The sequence below is a fragment of the Phyllostomus hastatus genome, unplaced genomic scaffold (genome assembly GCF_019186645.2).
Source record: "Phyllostomus hastatus isolate PE091 unplaced genomic scaffold, TTU_PhHast_1.1 phas_scaffold_39, whole genome shotgun sequence".
NCBI classification, from domain to species: Eukaryota; Metazoa; Chordata; class Mammalia; order Chiroptera; family Phyllostomidae; genus Phyllostomus; species Phyllostomus hastatus.
Window position 1 is genome coordinate 6,071,699 of NW_025334028.1, and position 20,326 is coordinate 6,092,024.

At 36.4% G+C, this 20,326-nt stretch overlaps 1 protein-coding gene across 4 annotated transcripts in view; it reads right to left on the minus strand.

Annotated features, from left to right (window-relative positions):
- CUL2 (cullin 2) overlaps window positions 1-20,326 on the minus strand; it is a 109,236-nt gene that overhangs the window by 82,071 nt on the left and 6,839 nt on the right. For all 4 annotated transcript variants that reach the window (XM_045820387.1, XM_045820386.1, XM_045820384.1 and 1 more), the window contains one exon: window positions 4,895-5,035. In XM_045820387.1, coding sequence (XP_045676343.1) covers window positions 4,895-5,013 — 119 coding nt within the window. In that variant the 5' untranslated portion in view covers window positions 5,014-5,035. The remainder of the gene's footprint in view (window positions 1-4,894; window positions 5,036-20,326) is intronic.

A 20,326-nucleotide genomic window follows, 5' to 3' on the forward strand; every position in this document is an offset into this window, starting at 1 on the left:
ATGCAATCTTAAATCTCCTCTTGCTTAATCCCCCTGAATTTATATAAAACCACTTAAAAGCTGACTTGTCCTCAGGTAGAATAACTTTTATATTATACTGCTGGGGTTTGGGAATTGTTCTAACAGCTACCAAAAAGCAAAAAACAAACAAACAAAAAATCACCCCACAAGTAAATCAAAACAACGAAAGAACTCCAATCCAGAGAAACAAATAATAAATGTAGATCTATACTTAGTCTCTATCTTACCATAGGAAAGCACCTAATGAAGGGTAAATTCCAAACCACCCTACTCTTCCAAAGCTGTCATAAAACTTTTGTTATGAAGCATCATTATTACTTGTGTTAGGCTCAATTCTGATAATGGACTCCCAGGTTTCCTACCCTAATACCTGAGGCTGTGAATTTAAGATATCACACCCAAGTTATTTACATGCAAAAATGACTTTGCAAACGCAATTACAATTACTATTCAGTTGACCCCAAAATAGGGACATTACCCTGGACTTTCCTAGTGGGCCTAATCTAATAGCAAGGGCCCTTTAAAAGCAGATCCCTCCACCTCCCATCTCCCACCCCTGTTGCTAGCTGAAGAAGGAGCTACACACAAAAAGATTTCATTCAAAACACAGAAAGATTAGACATGCCACTGCTGGCTTTGAAGATGGAGGGGGATTACCTACAAAGGCTGGAGAGTGACCACAAGTCACTGAGAGCAACTCCTGGCCAACAGTCAACCAGGCAAGAAGAATTGCAGTCCCATAACTGCAAAAAATTGAATTCTGCCAATTAACAGCAATAAACTAGAAAGAGGACCCTGAGTTCTAGAAGAAAAGGTTTTAGCCTTATGAGAACCCAAGCAAAGAACCCAGTCACACCATGGACTTGTGACCAACAGAATTGTGAGATGAGTGTTTCTGTAAACTGGCAAATTTGTGATAATTTGTTATGCATCAAAAACACTGATGTTTTCTATTTACATTATCAAACAGAATGACCTGCATATATACTCGGACCCAGTACATTTATGAGGAATTAGTGTTAAAAGCCCCACTTTTCAACATAGCGAGAGAACTAGCCAAATTTTGATGTTATTTGTTTCATCTATACCATTTGCTTTAATGATATTCAGTTGACAGTAGCTATTCAATAACCAAATATTTGCTAGGTGTCTGTAAGTACCAGGTGCTGGGAATATAGCAGTCAACAAAGCAGACAAGAATCCTTCCCCTTGTGAAGTTTATATTTAGGAAAAATGTTTGTGGACAAGAGTTCAGTAAGTTCCATACTTTTTTTTATACATGTTGAACACTTCTATTGGCAGCCAAGCTTCCTTAATGCTGACTGCAAAAGTATAGAAAACTTTGGCATTTTTACCCCAGCATTCTATCCTACAATATATAGTAAGTCATCTTACCCCTTTTGGGCTACAAATTCTCAACTGTAAAACTGAACTAATAATACATATTTTACAAGGTCATTTGTAAAAAATTAATTATACACACATATGTCGAAAGAAAATGACAAATGTACACTGTATGATTCCATTTAAATAAAGTTCAAAACACAGGAAGAATTAACCAATCTTGTTCAGGGTTGTATACGTAAGAAGTTATACTGTTTTTAGAAAAACCGCAACTAGGTGCAAAAGTCAGGATAGTGGTACCTCCAAGGGAAAGGAGCAGACTAGTGAACTGAGAGGGACATGTGGTACTGGGTTGGTGAATGCAAGTAGTGCTCTAGTTCTCAACCAGTCTGTGTGGTGATTACACAGGCGTTTCTTTATAATTATTCGTTCAACTCTACATGTTGTTCAAACTTTTCCATGTGTGAATTATTGTTTCACACACCCCCCAAAAAATGCTTTCTAAAAATAGATGTTTCACTCTCACATCAGTGTTTGTCTCTTCCTTCCTCTCTCTCCAAAGTCAATGAACACACCCTGACCAGTGTGGCTCAGCTGGTTGGGAATCATCCCGCAAAGTAAAAGGTCACCAGTTCAATTCCTGGTCAGGGCACATGCCTGGGTTGTGGGTTCCATCCCCAGTTGGAGCACATATGAGAAGGCAACTGATCAGTTTCTCTCTCATATCGATGTTTTTCTCCCTCCCTTCCCAACTCTCTAAAAATGAAAAATAAATACAATCTTAAAATGAAAATAAAGTCAATGAATATAATCTTAGATGAAGATTAAAAAAATGTTTTAAGGTGAGAGATTATACTTTTAAATTTACTGTTTTTGCAGACATTTTTTATTTTAAGGGGAGGAAAAAAGCCATGATCAGGTCAAGAATAGCAGGACCATCTTAAATGGATCAAACAATAAAGATCTTAGAAATAATAAGTGACTGAAAGAGCTCTTTCCAGGTAAGGGCTATTTCAAAAACCATTTACAAACCAACCAATTAAGTGTGTATTCTGTACAGTAATAAAGAACACATTTACCCTTTTCTTTTTCTTTACCTTATACTCATTTTCCCTTTTCTTGCAATCTTCTATCACCAATTTCTTCTCTTCCCCCTGCTCATTTTAAATAGCCTTAAAAGTACCTTAGCACTTGCCTAGCCGATATCATTAACATTTTTTCAATTTTTATTAAGATACCTACCCGAAAACCCACAATGATCCACATAAAGACATACGAGACTAATTCAATAAAAGGGTCTTCAATGGCAGAAATCCCTATCAATTATCCTAAGATATACTGGAAAGTGTAGGGAATTAGATGTTAGAAATCTTGCATTCAAGTCTCTGTTCTATCAGGTACTACTTGCATGACCCTGGGCAAGTTCCTTTACCCCTGAGTACCAGTTTCCGTATCTGTTAGATAAAGACAATAACTGCTGCCCCACCAATCTAATAGGCTTGTTTGAGGTAGCAAATAACATTTAAAAATGTAAAAGATCTTTGCAAACTATGAAGCCTTCCAGAAACATGACCATCATTTTATGTATCACTACTGCCTAGAACACAGGTAGCCTGACAAAGGTTTCTTACTAAAATTACAATTGTACAGGTAATAAATTAAATGTTTTCCTGGTAGTCTAAAAGAACTCCATTGTTCTCATATCAACACTTAGCTTAATGTTAACTGAGTTAGGCTCTGAGAACAAGTTGAATCACATTGTCTTCTGGAATTCAAGTGTTTCTAAAAAAACATATGTCCCACATAAGGAGGGCAGCCATCCTTCAGCCCCAGAAGATTGCTAGAGTGAGCAGCAGACTTCAAAAGAACTCTGAACCTCCATACACATTCTGGATCATACAACATCTTACCTCACTTTTCTGGGAAAGGATTTCTGGTTCCTCCAGTGCTTATCCAGTCCTCAAGGGCTCCTTTGCATTTTTCTTGGTGCCAGTTTATAAACCCTAGGTGCTAGGTGGTTTATATACGCATATAATATTATATAACTTACACTTTATTATATAATAACTATATTACATAAACTATATATATAATAATACATATTTATTTTTTTTAAAGATTGCTGTCATATAGAAAGGCAGGACACCAAGGTTTCAGATAGTCCTAGGGAAACCACAGGGTGTTTTTCATATGGAACTCTTTATTCACAACTATAAACCACCCAATTAAAAAAAATGTTTCTGTTATTGAACTTGCTGTTCACTCCCTCCCCCTCCCCACCAGGTATCTGTAGGACTTGCTCCCTACTTTGTTCCATCTCTGCTCAAATAATATCCTCCTCAGAGAGGCCTTCCTTGACATCCCTTGCTGAAAGAGCCATTCACATGGGTACTTCTGCCATTCTCTCCACACCCTTGTGTATTACGTGTTGTTCAGCTGGCTCTGACTCCTGACCCCCTATGAATGAGTGACATCCTCCGTGTCTGTTCTCAGCAGCCCTGCTCAGTTGCTTTAGACTCATGCCTGTGGTTTTTTTTGTGGAGTCAATCCATCTCATATTTGGTCTTCCCCCTTTCCTGCTGCCTTCTATTTTTCCCAGCATTATTAGTTTTTCCAAAGAACCCTGCCTTCTCATGATATGCCTGAAGTAGTATAGCTTCAATTTTGTTGCTTTTACCTCCTGCAATGTTTCAGGCTTAATTTTTTTCTAGGACCCACTTGTTTGTTTTTCTGGCAATTCAGGGTATCCATACAGCTATCTTCTAACACCATACTTTAAGTAAATCCATTTTTTTCCTATCAGCCTTCTTCACTGTGCAGCTTCTGCATTCATACATAGCAACTGTGAATATGAGGGTGTGGATCATCTCAACCTGGTCTCTAATGACACATCTTTACTCTTCATGGTATTTTCTAACTTTTCCATTGCTACCCTTCCAAATTTCAGCATTCTCTTCATTTCTTAGCCACATCTCCATTGGAACTGATCCTTACCCTGCTTTACTTTCCCCACAGTATTCATCACTACCTATTATGAGAAGCACTGGCATTAGATTTTTTATATCTATTTATTGTCTGTTTCCCTTAGTAGAGTGAAGGAGAAGTAGTGTATTCTATTCACAAATGTTCTCCCAAAGCCTAAAGTAGTACCTGACATGTAAGTATGAAACCAAACCCAGGTTCAGCTGTCTGCCACAACGAAAGCCAAACCGTGAGACAGGTGCTGGTGAAAAGGAAAGTGGTTGATTAGAGGGCTGGCACTACAAGAATATGGGACCTGTGCTCACTAAATATTTGTTGAATGAAAAGTTATCAGAGATTAATGATTGCCACATATAGGTGATGAAGTTGGAGATGTAAACGATAATATATTTGAAAACAGTCATACTGGAATGTTCTTCCATTTACATAAGATTAAACCTGTTCTCACATTTTAACAAGTTTATCAATTTTAGAACATTTATCAGTGCTCATTGATACATTTATCATTATAAATAAAGAATATTAATCAATGCCAATAAAAGGATACGAGAAGCGATCATTCCATGTTGCTCTTTCGACGTATTCCAACATGACAACAGCTTTGATTGTCGTTAAAAGTTTGTTCCATGTTTCATCAAAATCTACTACTCTTGGTTTCAAAGACATTGTGCAAGTTTAGTGTTGAAATCTGTTAATTATAAACAATAGCCACATTAGCATGAGTTCTACAAGATGAGTTATTTGATTTGAAAGCACTACATAATGAAAGAGACGAAAAGGGTGAGAGCAGAACCTGGCACAGAGTAAGAACACAATAAACACTGGCTATTATCTTTGTATGACTATCCATACAAGGAATTCCACAGAATATCTGCATTCTTTACATACTAGGAATTGGAAAGCTTTTAGTACAAATTATTTATAATCAGGAGTGTTATTCCAAACAATTAGCAGCCTCATTTAAAACATTAAGAAAAAGAAGCTGTGATCCAAATAGTCAAGTTATCTTCCATCATGGGAAATATGCAAGAAACACTCAATAAAATGGTTTTGGCCCCAAATCCTTATCTTGAAGAATGAGGTAGTATGCAGGGGAATATAAGAACACATAAGAAAATGGAAGAATTTATCTTCCTGGAACATCAGTTTAGGTAAAAAAAAATTAGGAAGGAAATGTATATTAAAACAAAAATGAATTGTAGAGTAGAATGCAAAATTCACATGAATCATTAAGTTAAAGTAAAAGATTTCAAAGAAATAGCAGGGCTGCTCTCTCTCACATTCTTAGGGTATCCAGCCCCACTACTCTAATGAAGAATACAACTAGCATGGAACCCTTGGCTCAGAACTTGACCAGCATGGTAGTGAGTGACAAGACTCCTTTTGCCCGGCAGACAAGCTGTACTCTAGGAGTCAGCTGATTTCTGCAACAAAAAGGTCCCAAGGCTACAGGAACTTGCTTCAAAGGCTACATTCAAATCCTTCTCAGTATCACACCAGAAGAAAAGAATTAAGACAAATTTAATTTGTTTTACAGTTAAATTTTAAAGTTATCATTTAAAGTTAAATTTAAGTGCACAAGGGAATACTTTTCTGACACATGTTTTAATATTCTCCCTCATTTTCCCCTATTACTAGGAGTATGAAACACCAAGCTAGTCTGTAGCCAGGCCAGAAAAGGAGGGTAAATGTGTTCTCCACTCTGTCACTGTGGGAAAAGGGGGAATAGGAAAATAATGGGGCAGGGAGGGAAGCATAAAGGAAGAAAAGGAGCTGTGATTGGTATGGCTTGGTATATGGAGCGCCGGCCTGCGAACCAAAGGGTCACCAGTGCGATTCCCAGTCAGGACACATGCCTGAGTTGCAGGCCAGGTCCCTATTAGGGGGTGCATGAGAGGCAACCACACACTGATGTTTCTCTCCCTATCTCCCTCCTTTCCCTCTGTCTAAAAAGAAATAAATAAAATCTTTAAAAAAAATAAAAGAAAAGGAAACAAGGCAAAGGAAACCAGTTGAACACTCCCAACCCACAACCTGAGGTGACCCTAGTCCTTTTCATGTTTCTGACCTATGGAGAAAAGAATTCAAGAGGAGTCCAAGGAATAGACTTAAAGGAAGAAAAAGAAAAGGAATCAAAGAGAAGCTAAGCAAAAATCCAGAAGAGGGAGTACCACAATTCATTAGTGGTTTCCTCAACATAACAGAGACCCCACCTCCAGCCTTAAATTGCCTGCACTAACAGGAATGGACCAGTCATAATTTAACGGTGTGTGCAGGTGGGGAGTAGGGGCAGGAACACTGGAGAGAAGAGAGAACCTAGAGCTCTACCTTTACACCAGGGAATTAACCTTAATTCCTTTTCATCCTTATTTACCATATCCTATCTGTGTTTCTGAGTATTTCTTAAATCCATCCCTTCCTCTGTAACCCTACATATGCTCTGAGACAGGCCCTTAGCAGCTCTAGTTTTTATTAATCTTTCATTCATAAAAGAAATAATAATAACTGTTAATATTTATATAGTGCTTAGTATCAGCCAAGCGATATTCTAAAAGTTTTATATAAACTCATTTAATCTGATTAGTTAGATCCCACTGTTCTCTACATTTTCTAGATAAGAAAGCTAAGTCAAAGGGTGATTAAGAAACTTGCTTAAGATCACAGAGCTACTTAATGGTGGCATCGGGATTCAGATCTGTATTTGAGCCCAAGTATTCAACTGCTATATGCAACTATACTACCTTACTAAGATTTTTAGTGAATATTTAAATATTTGCCAGGCATTATTCTAGGCTCTGAGGATAGAGCAGGCAACAAAGAAAATTACTGACCTTCAAAAAGATTAGAATATCACATCAGGCATTCAAGGACAAAAATAACCTATCTACACCAAAAAACTGAGCATGTCACTCTTTTGTTTTGATGCTTTCCACTATGCACACCATTTAGTTTAATGGCTACATGGTACACCAAGCTTCCATGATTAACCTTAGACTTAAGCACCTCTCCTGCTTCTTCTTAAGGAACTCTTTGACATCAGAATCTACTAACTTCTGCTTAGAGGTCAGTAAACTGATTCATACACCCTGCCTTTACCCTTGTTTTCTATACCTAAAATTCTTTTATTTCCTTACCTCTACCTTCCCACCCATTCAACTAACTCTTACCGATATTAAAGCCTTGGTCCAGTACATTTGCTTTTAAGAAACTTTCCCAAGGAATGTACTTTGAGAACTTCCAGTCAAATTGGAGGTGCAGGTAAATACATTTTGCCTCCTCACACAATTGCAGCAAAAATTACAACTAGACTACAAAACATATAATGCCCAGATTCACCAGAAAATCACATATATGGAAGTCCAACAACTGAGGATTTAAAGAAGCCACATTCATCCAGACGGGCAGGAGGGGCGGAGATGTATGGAGAGGCACAGAGAGGCGGCAGAACAGGCTGTTGTCCTACATTCACATGTGGTAGAAAAAAAATCGGGATACCACCTTGGGAGTGAGCAACCCCAACCCCAAACCAGACTACCCAGCCCAGGGTTCTAGCAGTAGGAAGCTAAGTCCCATAACTTCTGGCTATAAAAACCAGTGGGGGTGGGGACGGCAGAAGAAACTGCAGGATGCTCAGGAGACTCCTCTTAAGAGGCCCACAAAGGTCTCAGGACTTATACAGACCCACTCCCTCTGAGATTCAGCACCAGGACCACAGCAGGAAGGGCACAAGTGGCATATGGGGAGAAAGCGAAGTGATGGCAACAGGGTGAATGTCAGGAGACAGTTTCCTCCTGGGCAAATCTCTAGAGGCTGGGCAGCGGCACTGTCCCCTGTGAGCCCTCCCACCACATAGAGCCACAAAGCAATGACACAGGTTGCCCTGTCCTGGCAATTATCTAAGGCTCTACCCCACACAATTTACAGGTGCTTTTTCTACAATAGGCCATGCTACTAAGACAGGGAGTCAAAGCAGTTCTATCAAATACACAGAAACAAACACAGGGAAACTGCCAAAATGAGAAGACAAAGAAATATGGCCCAAATGAAAGAACAAAACAAAACTCTAGGAAAAGAACTAAATAAAATGGAGATAAACAACCTATCAGGATGCACAGTTCAAAACAATGGTTATCAGGATGCTCAAAGAACTCTTTGAATACTGCAACAGTATAAAAAAGAGTCAGGCAAAAATAAAGGTTGCATTAAATGAAATGAAGAAAAAAATCTACAGGGAACTAAGAGTGGAGGAGTTGAGGCTGAAAATCAAATCAATGACTTGGAACATAAGGAAGAAAAAAGCATTCAATCAGAAAAACAAGAAGAAAAAAGAATTAAAAAACACGAGGATGGAATAGGAGCCCCTGGGACATCTCCAAACATACCAACATCCAAATCATAGGGAAGCCAAAAGAGGAAGAAGAGGGAGAAACTGAAAACTTATTTGAAAAAATAATGAAAGAAAACTTCTCTAAATTGGTGAAGGAAATAAAGATGTAAGTCTAGGAAGGACAGAGAATCCTAAACAAGTTGGACCCAAAGATGTCCACACCAAGACACATCATATGTAAAATGCCAAAGGTAAAAGATAGAGAGAATCTTAAAAGCAGCTAGAGAAAAGCAGATAGTTACCTGCAAAGGAATTCCCATAAGACTGTCAGCTGATTTCTCAAAAGAAACTTTGCAGGCAAGAGACTGGCCAGAAGTATTCAAAGTAATAAAAAGCAAGGACCTACAATCTATATTACTCTGTCCAGCAAAGCTACCACTTACAATCAAAGGGCAGATAAAGTTCTTCCCAGACAAGGTAAAAGCTAAAGGAATCCATCACTACCAAGCCATTATCACATGAAATGTTAAAGGAAACTATATAAGCACTAAGAAGTTTAAACATTAAAATGGCAACGAATTCACAACTATCAACAACTGAATCTACAAATCTAAGCAAACAAGCACAACAGGTACATCATCATAGATAGACATGCAGATCAACTGGAGGGTTATCAGTGGGGAGGGGGAGAAAGCAGCGAAAGGTGTAGGGATTAAGAAGTACAAATTGCCAGGTACAAATTACAGAGGGGAACATTAAGAACAGTATAGGAAACAGAAAAGCCAAAGACCTTACATGTATGACCCATGGACATGAACTAAGCAAGGGGATTGCTGGAGGGAATGGGGTTATTGGGTGGAGGGCAGTAAAGGAGGGAAAACTGGGACTATAATAGCATAATCATAAAATATTTTTTTAAAGAAACTTTACTGAGCCCACTTAAGCTAGGTCAGGTAACCTGTCTCACATATTACATGAGAACTCTGTGCTTACCTCTACTGTAATTATCTGAGCTTTTCTTGAGGATATGGACTACTGTATAACAGTATAACAAAATGTTGGCAATATACCCCTTTACATTACTTTTCTCTCCTTGTAAAAATGGGATATTATACACACTAGTTAAAATTATTTTAATAGCTGCAGAGGTTAATCACCGTTACTGACTTCTCTGCTGACACCAACAGATTTATGGTAGAATGGGTAGGTACATGTGTAGCGATTATTCCATGAAAAATGGAAGACAAAGTGAGAGAAGCACAAGCTCAGAGAAACACACTAAAATCTAACAAACCAACAGCAGAAAGTATACTGAAATCATCTATTAAATTCTCTGCTTGCCCAATAAGCACATATAACTAAAAAATGTAGTTCAAATATCACATTACCATAATTTCCTCTAGTTCTTTTTGAGTTACACTCATGTGACACAGGTTTTTAACACTTAGACACATAGGTACTATGCCTAAGGCACATGAGTGTTACAGGCTCTGAAAATAAATGACAGGTCTAAATATTTTTAAAAGACAAAATAAAAATTGATGTTTAATTACATTTCCTGATAACATGTCAATGTTAGTTATAATATTTTGACATTTTCCCTCATATTGGAAAATGGTTTGTAGATTAGATATTCTCATTAGAGCACCATTCCTAAATAGTCAATAATAGACACTTAAATAATTACAAAAGTGATTTATATAAACATAGAGTTGCCATATAACCCACCAATTCAAACTCCTGGGTATATACCCAAGATAAAACACATTTACACAAAAACTTATACACAAATAAATGTTCATAGAAGCATTACTCATAAAGGCCAAAAAGTGGAAATAACTCAAATGTCTATCAACTGATAAATGGATCAACAGAATGCAGTACATTCCTTCAAAAGGATTACTACTCTGCAATATGGGGAATAAAGTACTGACAGATGCTACAGCATGGGTGAACCTCAAAAACATTATACTTGGAGAATGAAGTTCGTCACATATGAACACATACTGTATTATTCCATTAGGTTGATCTGTAGAGACAGAAAGTGTTTTAGTGGTTACCAAGAGCTAGGGGACTTGGAGAGAAATGGAAAAGTAGCTGCTAAATTAGGTGATAAAAATGTTCTAAAATTGATTGTCATGATGGTTGCACAACTCTGTAAATGTAATAAAAACCAATGAATTTTACATTTTAAATGTGTACACTGGATGGTAGTTGCATATATCTCAATAAAGCTCTTACAAATTTAAAAACTGAAATAAAAATTCTATCAAAAATTTTACAGCAATTTACTGAGGGAAGGGAAGAAAACGTATATTTACATGGCTGTAAATTCTGAAATCTCAGCCTCCCTTTCACTCCTGTGCTCTAGTCACCAGCTCTCACCACGAGAGGCAATACTGACTGTGTCTGGGTATATTTTACACATATACTATGGTTTGTTATCCCCCTTTTATATAAATGACTTATGACTTACACACATGATCTTTTTCATCTGTTTCATATAAAAAATGGTAGTGTACTTACTACTCAATAGCATATTCACTTAACGATATATTTGAGAAGTATTCCACATTAATACATAAGGATTTCTTTAATCTTAGTATTTTATTGTTTGCCTGTATCTAGATCCATTCTACTATGTTTGATATGACATATGATAAGTTCTCCAAAATTAAAATGCCTAGTTTAATATCAGGAATTTTGAGTTAAATTATTTTTTTTCAATGCATTATTAGTAAACTCCTCTTACACAGACATTAACAAGGTTCTCTTCTAAAGACTTTGATAACAATTTAAGTTGCATTTGCTATACATATTTATTAATGATGGAAAATGCAATATTATTATTTTTACCATTTATTAAATGACTTCTGCCTTTCATGCTATATATCTCATAAGGATTACTAATGCCAAAAATGCAAGTCAGCAAAATTCATTCTGTAGGAAACTACTGATTACTGGGTAATCAGATTTCTTCAATAAACTACGCACACACATAAGAGACAAAGAGAGGAGAAAAAGAGGGAGGAAGAGATATATGAAGGGGAATCAAAATAAAATAGAATAAAAAGGGACATTAATCAATCACTGTAATTGATCTTATTTGGATGTAGATTTAACACTTTTAAAAAATATTTGATACCCCTAAATTTTTAACAATGATGAAGTCGTTGAAGACTTTAAAGAATTTTTTAAAAGATTTTATTTATTTATTATTTTTAGAGAGGAGGGAAAGTAGGGAGAAAGAGAGGGAAAGAAACATCAATGTGTGAGAGAAACACCAGTTACCTCTCACAAGCCCCCAATAGGAGAAACATGGCCTGCAACCCAGACATGTTCCCTGACCTGGATTCCAACCAGCAACCTTTTGGTTTGCAGGGTGATGCCCAACACATAGAGCCACATCAGTCATGGCTACAGAATTAATTTTTTATAATGATAATTATAAAATGAGTCTCATTTTAAATCAGAGTCCTTCTCTATTAGGAACACATTCTAAAATATTTATGAATATTATGAAATATCTGAGATTTGCTTTAAAATTGAATAGCTCGCTTATGAATAGATCATTGTTGAGGATAAATGACAAGTACATAGGGATTTATTATACTACTAATTTTTTCTAACAGGTTTGTGATTTTCAAAAAAAGGGTTAAAAAAATCATTAAAGTTTCATAAATATGAGGGGAATTAAGTACAGGAAAAATCAGAAAGCTAAGAAAAGAGTATTAATCTAAGAGGTCTAACATTCAATCAATAAGCATTCTAGAAATTAAAGATAGTATTATTAAAAATACATGTCAACATAAGCACATCCAAACCTATAGAGAATTTCTATAGAAATTTATGTGAGTTGAACAGAGGATACACCTGGGAGCAAGATCTCAAGAGACTGGAAAAAAATGCTTCAGAAAATAATGTTTTACAGTTTCTTTTATGCAGTTGAGATTAAGGGGGAACATAGAAAGATTACATTAATGTGGGAGAAAGCAAGGAAGGTATCAGATTACACTTTAAGATTATGTGTTCTTTAAGATGTACAAAGTGCCTAGTGTAAAAACATTCACAGGGATGTCAAGTACAGCATAGGGAATATAATTAACAATAATGTAATAACTATGCATCGTATCAGATCGGTACCAGAATTATTGGGGTGATAATTTTTTATGTAATATAAATGTCTAATCACTATGTTGTACCCCTAAAACTAATATTATATATCAACTGTCATTGAAATGTTTTAATTATTAAAAAAAGATTATGTGCTCTCTTGAGGGAGGGCATACTTTAGAATGAGGGGTCTGAAAAGTGGCATTTCAAAGGTGTGTTAATCGAGATACACAGAAACAATAGACAGGGCTTACTTAAGGTAAAGATAAGCCTTTTAGTAAAGAAATTATATGCCTGGGGCATCACTACCTATCATGACCTGCCCAGTTAAGAATTTATGATTAGATCACCATGTGAGGTCACTTTTCACAGAAACCCCTTTTTTATCTACATATCCCAGAACTGAAGAACATGAGTTTTCCTATTAAAAAAGTCTACTCATGCCCAACCTGGTGTGGCTCAGTGTATTGAGTGCTGGCCTGTAACTGAAGGGTCACTGGTTTGATTCCCAGCGCAGACCCAATCTCTAGCTGGGGACATGAGAGCAGCAATCAATAGATGCATGTCTCACACATTGATGTTTCTCTACCTGTCTTTCTCCCTCTCTTCCCCCTTCTCTAAAAATAAATTAAAAAAATATTTTTTAAAAAATAAAAAGGACCCTGGCTGGCACAACTCAGTGGATTGAGTGCGGGCTGCTAACCAAAGTGTCGCAGGTTTGATTCCCAGTCAGGGCACATGCCTGGGTTGCAGGTCACGGCTCCCAGCAACCACACATTGATGTTTCTCTCTCTCTCTCTCTTTCTCCCTCCCTTCCCTCTCTAAAAATAAATAAATAAAATCTTTAAAAAAAAATAAAAAAATAAAAAGGACCTACTCAATACCCAGAGTTTTTTATTATAAAAATAAATAAGGCACTTCTGACATATTAAAAGACTTGGGATAAAGATTCCAAAAGTTTCCAGAAAAGAAAAACAGGTTACAACAGATTAGAAATTGGAAAGTCTTTAGATCTCCTAATAGCAATCCTGGAAGCTAGAAGGCAATATAAGACAACTCCTTTAAAATTCTAAGGGAAAATAACTAATCACCTAGAATTCTCTACCAAGAGTGACAGCAAATAATTTTCCAATGCAGCATCTTTTCCTCAGGAAAAATAGAATAGAATATATTCTTTATCAGGAGGGAACAGAGCCAAGAAAGATTTGTGATCCCAGAAACAGAGGAGAAAGGTACAAGAATTTTTCAGAACAGCAGTTATACAGATTTTAAAAACAAGCTGTCCAGATAAACACAGAAGAACAAAGGGCTCCAGGAGAATTATCTCCAAGAAAAGGGGAGAGGGAGGCGGGGACTAACAGATTGTCTCAGGGGTCAACAAACTCCCCATAAAGGACTAGCTAAATATTTTTAATTTTTTATTGAATTTATTGGGGTGACATTGGTTAATAAAATTATATAGGTTTCAGGTGTACTATTCTAGAATACATCATCTGTATACTGTATTGTATGTTCACCACCCCAAGTAAGTCAAGTCTCCTTCCATTACCATTTTATCACCCCTATACCCTCTGCTACCTCCCCCTAGATAGTAAATATTTTAAGCTTTGAAAGCCATGCAGTCTCAGTTATAACTACTCAACTTTGCTACTGTAGCACAAAAGCAACCACAGACAATAAGCAAATGAATGGGTGTAGTTGTATTCCAATGAAACTTGACAGAAGAGGAAGAGGAGGGGAAGGGAGGAGAGAAAGAGGAGAGAGGGAGGGGAGGAGAAAAAGAGGAAGGGATGAGGAGGGGAAGAGGAGAGGGAGGGGAGGAGGAGGCAGAGGGAGAGGAAGAGGAGAGGGACGGGGAAATAGAGGGGGAGAGGAGGAGGAGAGGGAAAAAAAGAGAGAGAGGGGAAAAATTGGGCCAGTGGCCCATATTTTACCTGGACCCTTCCCAGTCCTCCCCCACCACTGATTGGCATATTTCACCAATGAAAGAAATGGCAGCTCTGATGAAGAATTTGAGGATAATTTAGGTAGATTACATTAAAATCTAAGCAAAGAATTAAGCACATTATCTCCTAGCTAAAACAAAAAGCCTGGCTGATAAAAAAAGAAGATAAAAGATTAGACTTCATCAAAATGAAAAACTCTAGCCTTGGAATAATATTTATAAGAAAATAATAAATATATAGTAAAGGTAATGAGTGGGTTATCACTCATAAAGCTAGTATGAAGATTAAAAAACAAAAGTAGTAAAAACAACTATAACTACAATAATTCATTAAGGGATATACAATAAAATATGACATCAAAAACATAAAACAGCCCTGGCTGGTGTGGTTCAGTTGGTTGGGCGTCAACCCTCAAATCAAAAGGTCACAGGTTCAATTCTCAATCAAAGCACATGCCTGGGTCGCAGTCCTGATTTAGGCTGTGTGCAAGAGGCAACTGATTGATGTCTCTCTTCCTTCTCTGCTTTCCAATCTCTCTAAATAAATAAATACATAAACAAATAAAATCTTTAAACGTACACACACACACACACACACACACACACACACACACACTTGATTTGTAATACAAAGGGAGGGACAGTAAAAATATACCACATTTGAGTGCATTCCATCTTACATTGTTTTCGACTTAAAATAGACTATGATAAGTTTAAGTATTACATATAAGCCTTAAGATAACCACGAAGCAAACACCTGTAGTAGATAAACAAAAGATAAGGTGAAACGACTCTAAGCCTATCACTAAAGAAAGTCATCAAACCACAAAGAAAGTAACAGAAGAAATAGAACTACAAAACAGCCAGAGAACAGTAAGCAAAATGGCAGTAAGAACATACCTATCAATAATTCTTTAAATGTTAGTGGACTAAATGCTCTAATCAGAAAGTATAAAGTGGCTGAATAGATTTAAAAAAAAACAAAGACTCATCTATATGCTGCCTACAAGATATAAGGACATACACAGACTAAAAGTGAAAGGATGGGAAAAGATATTCTATGCAAATAAAAACCAAAGGAAAGCTGTAGTAGCTATAGTTCTATAAGAAAAAAAATAGGCTTTGAAACAGACTGTAACAAGAGACAAATAAGGGGTCTTGATGATAAAGGGGCCAATCCAAACAGAGAATATCATATTTGTAAATATTTATTTGCTCAACATAAGAATGCCTAAATATATAAAGCAAATATTAACAGACCTAAAGGAAGAAATAGACAGCAATACAATATGGGGGGGGACGGACTTTAATACCCCACTTACATCAATGGCTAGATCATCCAGACAGAAAATCATAAGGAAACATCAGCCTTATATAACACATTATATCAGATACACTTAACAGATACACAGAACATCCCATCAAAAATCAACAGAACACATATTCTTCTCAGATGCACACAGAACATTCTCCAGGACAGATAATATATTAGGCCCTAAAACAAGTCTTAAAAAACTTGAGAAAACCAAAATCATATGGAGCATCTTCTCTAGCCACAATAGTTGGAAACTAGAAATGAATTACAAGAAGAAAATACTAAGTCACAAACACATGGTTGGCAAAAGTAGGTTGACAGTTGTGAGCATGCAAAACTTAGTTTATTCTGTTCAGGTCCTTTGCCCATTTTTTAATTAGGTTGTTTGTCTCCCAATGTTCATAGCAGCACAATTTACAAAAGTCAAGTAAGTGTTGGAAGTAACCTAAGCACCACCAGTAAATGAGTGACTAAAAAACTATGGTACATTTACACAATGGAATACTATACAGCAGAAAGAAAGGAGCTCCTACCCTTCGAGACAGCATGGATGGAACTGGAGAGCATTATGCTAAGTGAAATAAGCCAGGTGGTGAGGGACAAATACCATATGATCTCACCTTCAACTGGAACCTAATCAACAAAACAAACAAGCAAGCAAAATATAGCCAGAGACATTGAAATAAAGAACAAACTGACATAACCTGAGGGGAGGGAAGAGAGGGATAATGGGGGAAATTAGGGGAAGGGCAATCAACGAACATGTATAAAGGATACATGGACAAAGCCAAAGAGAGTAGGTTTGAGGGTAGAAGGTGGGGAAGGGTGGGGTGGAGGGGTGTGGTGGGATGAAAATGGAGGTAACTGTACTTGAACAACAAAAAATAAATTTAAAAAAGGAAAAATACATAGTTTATTCTTTTGAGTTAATAAAGCTATGTGGAGATTAAACAACATGCTACTGAGTGACCAGTAGCATGGTCAAAGGAATAAAAAAAATTTTAACTACATTGTAACAAATAAAAATGGAAATCCAATATACCAAAACTTATGGGATACAGTAAAAGCAGTACTAAGAGAGTAGTTCATAGTGCTATATGCTTACATCAAGAAACAAACAAAAATCTCAAATAAACAACCTAACTTCATATCTCAAGGAACTAGAAAAAGAATAAACAAAGCCCAAAGTTAGTACAAGGAAGAAAATAACAAAGATCAGAGTAGAAATAAATGAAATAGAGACTTAATAGACAAGATCAATGAAACTAAGAGCTGGTTTTTTGAAAAGATAAACAAAATTGACAAACCTTTGGCTCAAAACTCACAAGCCTTTTGCCAGACTCATCAAGAACAAGAGAGAGAGAATACAAACAAAATCAGAAACGAAGGAGACATTACAAATGTTAGCACAGAAGTACAAAAAATGACATACCAACAATTTTGATACCCTAGAAGAAATGGATAAATTCCTAGAAACACAGAACCTACCAAGACTGATTCATGAAGAAACAGAAAATCTGAACAAACTGATTAGTAAAGAGGGTTGCATCAAGAATTAAAAACCTCCCAACAAACAAAAATCTAGGACCAGATGGCTTTACTGGTAAATTCTACCAAAGATTCAAATAAAAAATTAACATCAATCCTCTTCAAACTCTTCCAAAAAAATAAAAGAAGAAGAAACATTACCAAACTCATTTTATACGGCCAGCACTGCCCTGGCTGGTGTGGCTCAGTGGACTGAGTGCCAGCCTGCGAACCAAAGGGTCGCAGGTTCGATTCCCAGTCAGGGTACATGCCTGGGTTGCAGGCCATGACCCCCAGCAACAGCACATTGATGTTTCTCTCTCTCTCTCTTACTCCCTCCCTTCCCTCTCTAAAAATAAATAAAATCTTAAAAAAAAATCCAACATTCTTTTATGATAAAAACTCTGAACAAAGCAAGTATAAAGGGAATGTACCTCAACATAAGGCCACACATGACAAACCCACATTAACATTCTACACTCTTGCTGCTATTATTCAACATCATATTGGAAATCCTAGCCAGAGCAATTAAGCAAAAAAAATGAAAGGTATCAAAATCAGAAAGAAAGAAGTAAAGCTGTCACTATTTGTAGATGACAAGATATTATATACAAAAATACCACAAAAAACTGTTAGTATAAAGTTGCACAATACAAAAAAAAGCCACATTTTTATACACCAATAATGAAATATCAGAAAGAGAAATTAAGAAAACAAATTCATTTACAATTGCCTCAACAAGAATACTAAGGAACAAATTTAAGCAAGAAGGTAAAAGACTAATACATAAAAATTATGCAGTTAATAAAGAGTTGTTATTATTATTTTATTTACAACTCTGTAATTAGATGCTGTTACGGTGATGGTAAAGAATTGGCAGAGTACATCATGCTCAGTGTCCCTCCTGTGGGAAAACAATAACATATTACATTATATACATTATCTCATCAATCGCTCAGAATCACCCTAAAATAACTACTATGCTCCCTGTTTTAAAGATGAGACTGACATTTAGAAAATTAGAGTAAAATACACAGAACTATGAACTACCAAACCTGGAATTTAAATTGGATCTATCTGGCTTCAATACAAAACTCTTATTCACTGCTCTCTACTGCATTTTTATTATTTGCCACTGGAGAAACCAGAGTTGGCTCAGAGGAAATGGATGGATGACAGTGCAAGTGTAGCTTCCTAGAAGTCAGCAAGTTGCAACCAAAAAGCTGAATGTCTTAGGGTGGCTAAGGAAATTTCTTCTATATATCAATATATTGCCCCTCCCCCCAAAAAGTTCTGATCTCAAAATGAAGTTTGTGAGTCAAGAAATTAATCCTCTATAGCTCTGGCTGGTGTGGCTCTGTGGACTGAATTCTGGCCTGCAAACGGAAGTCGCTGATTCGATCCCCGGTCAGGGCACATGCCTGGGTTGCTGTCCAGCTCTCCAGTTGGGGACATGCAAGAGGCAACCATACTTACCTCAGTGTTTCTCTCCCTCTCTCCCTTCCCCTCTCTCTAAAACTAAATAGATAAACCCTTTAAAAAAAGAGAGAAAGAAACTAATCCTCTAAATTGGCTCTGTCAATGACAATGTGATCCTAGACTAGTTGCTGTTACATTTTCTCCATCTGTACAACATAAACCCAGTATAAAGGACAATATTTATAAATACATTTCAGGTTTGCTAGACAATGCTAAGATGAGTTAGCACTATTTTCTACTCTCCTCTGTAATTTTACTTTTCCATTCTTGTTTTTGAACCAAGTGAAGACCAAAAGTGTAATGCTGCTGAGATTTTTACGTGTTCACTCTTTCTCATACTTTATTCCCATATTACCTATTAAAAAGGCTTTCTTTCATTCCATTTTCCTCATAAGCAGTTTATTTAGTGTTTATCTATGTTGGAAAAAAATGCAATCCCTTTCATCAAAAGCCATACAAGTTACTTCATCTTTATTTATCTTTTTAATAATTGCCCTTGTAGCCCTCTAAAAATTAAATTCCAAACTAGTCAGATATATCTATCTGTATAAGTGCCAACATTAATCTATCTATGAACAATCCATATAAAATATTTTATTTACTTACACTATATACAAAAAATAATTCAAAATGGATCAAAGGCCTATAGGTAAGAGCTAAAACTATAAAATTCTTAGAAGAAAATCCAAGGAAAAGTTTTGTGACATTGGATTTAGGAACAATTTCTTGGATGCGATACCAAAAGCACAGGCAACAAAAAAAACACTGATAAATTGGTCTTCGACAAAATTTAAAACTTTCACGCATCAAAGGCCACTACCAAGTGAGTAAAATGATAACCTTCAGAATGGGAGAAAATTATTTGCAAGTAACATAGCTGATAAGAGTATATATGAGAACTATACCTCGACAACAACAAAACCAATTTAAAAATGGGCAGAAGACTTGAATAGCATCTCCAAAGATAAACAAATCATCAATAAGTATATGAAAAAATGATCAACATCACAAGTCATTAGGGAAATGCAAATCCAAACCCCAATGATACCAATTCACACCCAGTTAAAATCGCTATTATCAAATCAAACAAAAAGTAGAAAATAACTAATGTTGGAGAGGACGTGGAGAAATTTGAACTCTTACCCATTGCTGGCAGGAATGTACAATGGTGCAGCCACTAAGGCAGAGTTTAGCAGGTTCTCAAAAAACTAAACATAAAATTACCAGATGCATCCAGCAACTGCACTCCTCCATATTTACCCAAAGGAATTGA